Source organism: Gavialis gangeticus, unplaced genomic scaffold, assembly GCF_001723915.1.
Source record: "Gavialis gangeticus isolate Ggan-Ray unplaced genomic scaffold, GavGan_comp1, whole genome shotgun sequence".
Taxonomy (NCBI): Eukaryota; Metazoa; Chordata; order Crocodylia; family Gavialidae; genus Gavialis; species Gavialis gangeticus.
The window spans coordinates 585,393-594,270 of NW_017728983.1; the positions used below are offsets into that span (position 1 = coordinate 585,393).

The 8,878-nt window shown below is 43.6% G+C and overlaps 1 protein-coding gene across 1 annotated transcript in view; it reads left to right on the forward strand.

Moving 5' to 3' along the window:
* The window catches only part of UBE2G2 (ubiquitin conjugating enzyme E2 G2), a 40,940-nt gene that overhangs the window by 9,802 nt on the left and 22,260 nt on the right, over positions 1–8,878 (forward strand). The window contains exons 2-3 of the mRNA XM_019512681.1: positions 1,664–1,699; positions 1,788–1,833. Coding sequence (XP_019368226.1) covers positions 1,664–1,699; positions 1,788–1,833 — 82 coding nt within the window. The remainder of the gene's footprint in view (positions 1–1,663; positions 1,700–1,787; positions 1,834–8,878) is intronic.

Consider the following 8,878-nt stretch of genomic DNA (forward strand, 5'->3'; position numbering starts at 1 on the left):
GCAGCCCGGGCTCCTGGCTGGCAGCAGCTCCCCAGAGCCGGAGCTGGCTGCAGCCAGGAGGCTCAAAACAGCTGTGCCGGGCTCCAGGCTCTGGCATCAGCTCCACACCAGCACTTGCACCTGTACATCAGAGCGGGTGGTGAGGGAGAGGCCTGAGGCAGCGCAGCCCTGGTCTCTCCCCTGCTCCCAGCACAGAAGTGATGGCAGGCTTTTGGAGCCCGGCGCAGCTGTTTTTAGCCAGCCTGGGCTCTGGGCAGCTGCAGCAGGTAGGCTGCAAACAGCTACGCTGGGCTCCACAGCTCTGACATCAGCTCTGTGCTGGAGGTGACTACACAGGCACCTCAGGGCGGGCTGTGCTGCCTCGCTGTCCGCCCCGAGGTGTCCTTGCTGCCAGCATGGAGCTGATGCCGGAGCTGTGGAGCCCAGCACAGCTGTTTGCAGCCTGCCTGCTGCTTGCTTGCTGCAGCTGCCCGGAGCCCGGGGCTGTGCTGGGAGCAGGGGAGAGACTGACGCTGCCTCAGGCCCCTCGCTCACCATCTGCTCCGATGTGTAGGTGCATGCACTGGTGTGGAGCTGATGCCAGAGCCCGGCACAGCTGTTTGGAGCCTCCTGGCTACAACTGGCCCTAGCTCTGGGGAGTTGCTGCCAGCTGGGAGCCCGGGATGCTCTCAGCAGGCAGCGGGGATGCTGCAAGCCCCGCTGGGAGCAGCCTGGGCTCTGTCGCTAGTAACAGCTACCCAGACCTGGGGCTGGCCGTGGAATGCCAAGCAAAATGTCCTCGTGTGCCATGCTTGGCACGTGTGCCGGGTGTTGCCGACCCCTGCCCTAGACATGCATTGCTTTATGCTGTTTCATACAGGTGGACAGATAAAATACAGCCCTCTTTCAGTATAACTTGAATCTGGTGTAGAATTATCCCATAGAAAATTGGGGGTAAAACCACACTGATGTAAGTAATGCAGATATAGTGGTCGTGTCTGCAGCTTATCCTGGAGTAGCTTTTTACTTGTTGCAAACACATGGGTACCTGCTCCCTCCCCCTAGTAGTATTATAACAGTGCCTGCTTTTGTGTACAGTTACCCCTGCATAGCAGCATGTTTGTCTACTGTGGATTTGGGTGGTGTTCTACTTTGAGTGTACAACACTGATGCAACTTAAACTGGTATAAATGCATCCTTTGCCTTGGTGATGAGGCTATAGAAGTAGGATTCTCTTCTTGTTTGGATTTCATTCACTCTCCATGCAAATTCAGGACATTCCACCTTTAGAAAGAAAAGCGCACATTTGTCCTGGGTTTGTGGAACAGTTGATTTTTTTCCTCCTAAAATTCAGATTGTTGTAATCTAGAAAAATTGTCCTTGGTAGGCTTAAAATTTAAAGCTAGGTTGGCTAGCAATTCATTTCTTGTATTGTTTATGGAAAGCTGTAATATATTGGTCCTTCTGTTTGGGAAGTCTTGGTAGGGAGAGTAGAATATGATAGGAGGAACTAGACTGTTCCCAGGCTTTCCCTGGTGTCTAGCTGTTCTTTATCATCAAGAAATGGCATGCTAAGTAATAGTAATCCAGTTGAAAAGTTAAACATCCTCCTCTTAGAATTTTCAGTAATATAAAGAGATTCGTATGTGTCCATAACAGTCTTTTCTCATTTTGAATTTTACAGAGTTGACCCTGAATCCACCGGAAGGGATAGTAGCAGGTAAGAAGTTAAATAGATTTAATATATTATAGGTATGTGCCCTTTCCTGTTCCTAGTAAAGCAGTACTGTTCCTTTCTTTTAAAACAGGGCCTATGAATGAAGAGAATTTCTTTGAATGGGAAGCCTTAATCATGTGAGTCAGTATTTTGAATCTACTTTTTATTTGATTAGCTTGTCATAATGGAGTATGCATAAACTGGTAGGGAAAGTTGCTAAATTGTACAGCAAAGGGGCAATTCAGAAGTAGCAAGTAGAACAGAATGGACATTGTAAATTAGGTTTATTTTGGCCTCCAGCATAAATTTTCTTTTTAAACTTTCTAGCTTTTAACCAAGATGCTAGTAAGATTTAGCAGGCTTAGGTCCAGATCCTATTCAGCCTAGTAGATACTCAGTACAATCCTATTCCACCCAAGTAAAGTCCCTGAAGAAATGATAATGCAAAAGGTGAACGAGTTTTCCTCCATCTCAGGTTTTTTTGTGACTTAATATTAAGGCTACAATGATGGCGTGTTACAGAAGTAGATGTATTAATGGATTTTTCTGGGACTTGAGCAGGCTGGGATAGTACCTCAATAAAATACCTAGGTATTTATTTTAAGCACCTAATAGATGCACTAGGATCTAGTTTTCAGTGTTTATTGCTGGAGAGTTTACAGAATTCTTAGGCATTGTCTACCAAGATCACAGATGTCATCTTAGATTTCTGGAGGGAGCTCAGATAATATAGGGTTTGGTGTGATATAATTAACATCTTGCATTTCACCTAGAAATCAGCTGACAGTCGGCACAGGTCAAGTGACACGGGTGTTCCCTATGGAAAGGTGCTGTATAAGCAGGCTGTCCCGTTTGCAGTAGCTTGCAGATGTATTTCTGTGCATAATGCCCTGCAATTATTCTAGTCTGGAGTGGACAGCTATAGCTTATTATAGCTGGCTTACATCTGAAAGGAAAGGGTGCAACCTTCTTGCTGTTAAACTGCTTGTCATGTAATCTCCACAGTGAGTGTTACATGCCTGCAGTAGCTTCTGACTTCTGCTGGAGAGCTTGCAGAAGTTATGCCCTTGACTTGGTGTTCAAAGGATTGTAGCAGGAAACTGACAGGTTACATCACAGCTCTGATAAGAGAGGATGGAGGGCAACAGATGACATTCCTCTACATGCATCCCCCCCATTTGGCGGGTCAGGGTCTTGTTCAGAGAACGTCATTTTGTATTTATACGATCATGCAGACTCTCCCTTTCAAAAGTCTCCCATGCTTTGAAAGAGAAGTTATAACCTCTTCCAGGGTTGTTGGAGGCCGTTTAGGAATGTATAATATCTGTTGTCACGGCTCCATTCTGCTCCCTGTCCCAACCCTGGGGTCCCATTCACCACCCTAGCTAGGTAACACCCCCAGCTCCAGCCTCAATAGACATTTTTTCAATAGAAAATCTCTATTGTTGCACCCCTATTAGGTACCTAGATTGATATGTCAAATGATGGATATAAATATCTACCTTGTAGACATCCAAACCCCAAGATGCTGGGTGTAATGTCTTATACCTTGCCTTACATTAGGATGTGGTTGTCGGTGTTATCAGAAGTAGTATCTCAGTAGTTGTAAGAATGGACCTCCCAGTTGGAAGTAATTTATAAATAGTGTCTCGATTTTGGTTGAGTGTTGAAATCTCTTAGGGCTCAAAACATTCCTTGTAGTGGAGAAGTACTGATAGCTTGGAGTTTCTTTTTCTACACAGGAGTGCCTTGCTGTTGAATAGAACTTGCCCTGAGACACATGCTGAAGACATTTGAATGTGTATGTTTAAATATAAAAACATTTGTTTCCTTTGTTATCATAAAGCAGATGTAAATAACCAAAGGGATTCTTGCTGACATAGAAAATGAAATCCCCTTTAGCATAGGCTTTCAGGTATGTTTATTGTGGTTTTTGTCAGTGCAAATTAAATATTATTACTGTCTTATTTGTTTTTATTTTGTGTGCCCTGATAAAATTGCAGTTTAACACCTGCTAGATCTGGAAGGTAAAATATAATAATCAGAGAGGTTCCTTTAGCTTAGTCCTCATCTTGGTTGATTTTTCTTTTTTTGTTTAAAAAAAACAAACAAACAAAAAAACCCCCTTCTATTAATAGAAAATTTTAATGGCTAGACAGAGCAAACATATTTACATGTAAACCTCTTCATTGTGTGCAACCCAAGGTTGTGGTACTGTTTTAACACTGCATGAGATTCAAGCACCTAAAAAAATTATACATACAATGAAATAACAAGTATGGTTTCGCATCCAAGCAGATGAAGTACCAAAGGTATATATGCAGTATAATGGGAAAATAGTGAAGATAAGAGTGTTTTGTTTTTTTTTTATTTAGACTAATCTCAAATACCTTTTAATTGTAGAGATGTGTGTATGACTGTGTCTGTGTACATATATTAAAAAAATAGAGTAGTTAAAAATCTTAAACTCAAATGTGGCCCCTATATAAATATAAAAGCTCCAGCAGGTCAAAATAACCTTGAGAAGGGGGAGATGGGTGTGGGAATTGTTCATTGAGACTGATGGGCAGGGTGGATTTGATTTAAATCATCCAGTTAAATCATAATTTAAATGGCTGGCCAGGAGGCCTCGATTTAATCATTGTTTTCTACAGAAAGTGCATTTTTGTTGGTTGATATCCTCTGTTAATTTAACTTCTTGAAACCTTGCACTTTTACAGAGAGGTAAGGGCCTGACTGCGTGTATACAAACTTGCAGAGAAGAGGGCTGATGGGTAGGCAATTAGGTCCGTTTTCCCTCATCTCCATATACTGCTGTTATCTCTGGAGACACAAATCCACAGTTTGAGATCTGAAACTTCTTTAATCTTTACTAATCTATAGAGGAACCTCTGGGAACCCCATAAGATTGGGTCCCTAATATAGTCCATGGCCAGTTGTGACATTTATAAAACTTTTCGAAAAAAGTTACATGAATATATTATCTCAAATGGTATATAATTAGAAGTTATAATTCCTATTCCATGATGATATTTTTGAGCTTTAACCTATCTTAAATTAAAATAATCTTTATATAGGTTTATTTTTTTAAAAGCATCTTAACAAAAAATTAAAAATACAAGTAAATAAAAAATCTAAATAACTCTTTTTTAAGAAACAACTCTCATTTTTTAAAAAAAAATCATTGATTTTTTTTTTTTTTTAATCCACCCTGCTGAAGGCATTTCTTTGCTACCTGAAAGCAGTTGAATAAACAGATTTCTGCAACTTAGATCCACCCTGCTGAAGGCATTTCTTTGCTACCTGAAAGCAGTTGAATAAACAGATTTCTGCAACTTAGATCTTGCAGCAAAGGTCCCAGTTGTCCATGTAGTATGTTGATAAGTCTCCAAATGTCAAAGAATGTCATCAAAATACTGAATCATACTTTGACACTGTGGGGTCCAAGCTGCTTTAGCATGTTGTGCAGGATCGTAAGTTTAAAGTTTCAGGGACAGGTACATTTGCCCCATTTAGTTACAGGATTTGGGCTTGTGAACTTCAAAAGCAGAATGCTCTGAAAGCATCTGTTGTTACAGGAACAGTTTAACTCAAAATGATACAAAAACACTCCGTGTTTACACTTTATTAGCCTAAAGGTTGTTTTGTTTTAAAACTGTAAACAGTACAAACTGAAGCCAATTTTTCCAAAATCTGTCTAGAAATGTTAATAAGATCTCTGTTTAGACCTAGACCTGTTGAGAGCAAGTCTTCTTTGAGTGTGGAATTCCCCTTCCCAGGATGAGATTGTAGCTTTTGGTCTCTTTCCAGCTTCTTTCACGAATGAAAAAACAACCATTTACGAATGGACACAAAACAATTATTATAGAATTAACTGTCCTCTCATCAATATGCTTCCCCTGTTATTTTACCAGACACCTGCATAGTGGATTTCATTCCCTTGTCTTTTTCCCCTCCCCTCCCTTTTAGAGTCATGGAAAATGAGGGTTGGAAGGGACCTCAGGAGGCCACATCTAGTCCAACCCCTGCTCAGAGCAGGACCAGCCCCAACTAGTTCATCCCAGCCAAGGCTTTGTCTAGTCGGGTCTAAAAACCTCCAAGGATGGAGCTTCCCCAACCTCTCTGGGTAACCTGTTCCAGTGCTTTACTACCCTCCCAATGAGAGTTTTTCCTGTTATCCAACTTCCCTTCAGCCCATTGCTCCTTGTTCAGTCATCTGCCACCTCTGAGAATAGTGCAGCTCCATGCTTTTATGAACCACCCTTCGGGTAGTTGAAGGCTGTTATTAAATCTTCCTCAGTCTTCTTTTCTCTAGACTAAATAAGCCCAGTTTCCTCAGCCTCTCCTCACAAGTCACATGCCCCAGCCCCTGAACCATTTTTGTTGCCCTCCTTTGGGCACTCCAATTTGTTCACATCCTTTCTGTAGTGAGGGGCCCAAAACTGGACACAGGACTCCAGATGTAGCGTCACCAATGCCAAATAGAGAAGAATAATCACTTCCCTGGGGGGTGAGATTTTTAAATCCTCCTTTTCCAGCATTCTGCCTAGGTTTCTTGGATTGGTGCTGTGCATGTGCAAGTCTGTGATGGGGATCTGGCTGTAGCAGATACAGGTGATCCAAACTCCAGCTTTCTTTAGGAAACTGCAAAAGCATCTTCTTTTGGAAGGGACCTCATGAGATCATCAGGTTCAGCCCCCCTGCTCTGCGCAGGAAAGACTGCTGGGGTCAAATAACCCCAGCAAGGTGTGTATCCAGTCTCCCTTTGAAGATCTTCAGGGTAGGTGCCTGCACCACCCCTGCTAGGAGTGTATTCAAGAGTCTGGTCACACGAACCGTTAAAGTTTTTCCTTGTATCCAGACTGAAACCTTCTAGGAGTTTATGACCATTGCTCCTGGTTTTCCCCTGGGGCGCTTTGGTGAATAGTTGTTTGCCTAGCACCTCATGCTCATCCCTGATATATTTGTAAGCTGTCACCAAATCCCCCCAAAGTCTTCTCTTTTCTAGGCTGAACAGTCCCGTATCTGTCAGCCTTTTCTCGTATGGCTTGCTCTTTAGGCCTCTGATCATATGAGTGGCTCTTTGGACTCTCTTAAGTTTTTCCACATCCTTCTTGATGTGCAGTGCCCAGAAGTAGATGCAGTACTCCAGCTGCAGACTCACCAGTGCTGAGTAGAATGGGAGAATGACTTCCTTAGTTTTGCTTGAGATACATTGGTTGATTCATGCAAGCGTATTGTTAACTAGCATCACACTGGTAGCTCGTATTCATTTTATGGTCAATAATGACCCCCAGGTCCCTTTTGGATGTGGTGCTAGCTAGCATAGCACCACTAAGCCTGTAAGTTTGTTGCAGACTTTTCCTCCCCAGGTGGAGCAAGTTACACTTCTCAGTGTTGAACAGTGTCTGGTTCTGGTCCGCCTATCTAACTAATGATGATCTTGGCTGTAGAACCGCAGCAGAGCATGCTTGACAATGATGTGGTCCTGGAGTTGGGGCTGCCCGTCAGTTGACTGTGGATCCCAGCATCAGGGCTGCATTGAGGCTGGTTCCAGAGCCCCATCATGCAGTCAGCATCAGACTGTATGGCAGGGACTCTGCTATACCTTCAATTTAAGGTGTAGTGGAAACCAGTCACAAAATTACGTGTGACTTGCGGAATCGTTTTGTGGCTTATTTCTTGTTTTATTGTGCCATTAATAGCATGAGCATGTGGATGTGTTACTACTGAAGGCCTGATTCATTGGTTAATTGAGTCTTAAGTGTAACTTTTGCAATGGGCCTGACTGGCTGCAATAGGATAACATATTTTTATAAGGTTTATCTTGCCAGCCCTTGCTGGAGTATACATACACCTGCCATGTAAAACTGGCTAGTAAAAGCAAAGTCCCTAGTGGGCTCCATGAAGTTGTTTCATGCTTGTACTGCTTAAGATAGGATTATGCTTGTTTGATTTGCTGGACCCTGGGGTTGGCAGTGACTATGTGGGAAGAGCTTGCATCATCCTCTGCCTTGCCATGAGCTTCTGTATCATCTTTCCCAGCCAAGTACTGCAAGTATTTGGCTCTGGCTGGCACAGTGCTTTATTGCTAGTGTAAGGGGAGCCCAGTCCTTGCATCAGCAAGAAGCATGCTCCCACGGGTTAGGAGCTGTCTTTCCTGAGGGGGTTCCTAGCCATGGGGACCACATGCAGGTGGGACTGAGAATATCCACACCTGATGGGGATTCCTGGTCTTGATGTGTTCATGGCAAGCCCTGGGGCACTGCTGCAATCTCGCAGCCGAGGTGCCTGGAGCACGCTATGGCTGGGAGATCAGAATGGCTGGGAAACTGCAACAGCTGTGATCTCCTTTTTTGTGCATCTTAGCAGAAAGGCCCTCAAGGCTTGTTAAAGTAGCATCTATCGGGAATAAGAGGCACAAGAAACCAGACACAGTTGCAGAATTTCAATACGCACATCTTTAAACTGCGGCTCAAATGAGTGCAAGCTCTTGGAATTAACTGCTGAAACACAGGACTGAATTATCTTGACTAAGTGTGGAAGGACGAAGGAAGGGAAGAATGACAGGGATAGGTGTAAATGATTTTTGCTGTGTCATGGCTAATGTCTTTCTCTGACTTTAAACATGCTGCTTGTTTTCAGCCCTTTCAGTTTCTCTCCCTTTCATACCTGCCAGTACAGCCAGCCTTGCTGTATTTCCACACTTCTGCAGAATTGGAACATTTGGTCTTTAGGCTTGGTAGATCTCATGCTGCTTCCTGTGGGTTGCATTGCGAACTTTGTTCTGGGATTTGCCTCACTTGGCAGCTATGTTTCTTTGGTGCAAGTCCTGTTGTGTTCTGTGCTAAACTTTCCTCCCAATACCATCAAATTCCTGCTTCATGATCTTTCTGCAGGTCAAATCAGGTCTTACAATTAAGACTCCCATGAGAAAACGCATCCAGATCCTTCTGCTGAGGAGAATAATCTAAGGAACTTTTCCTAAACAATTTCCTCTTCTGCTTTGTAGAAGCCAGAGCTATCCAACTGATGGCGCCTGAAGACTTAGCATGTGGCCCATGGGTTTCCTCCCAGTCACTACACCCACCTCCTAGTTGCTGCTTCTGCACAGCCGGGGGGGGGGCTGGAGGGTCCAAGCTGCACACAGCAAAGGGGACAGGGGATGGGCAGAGGCCAGGG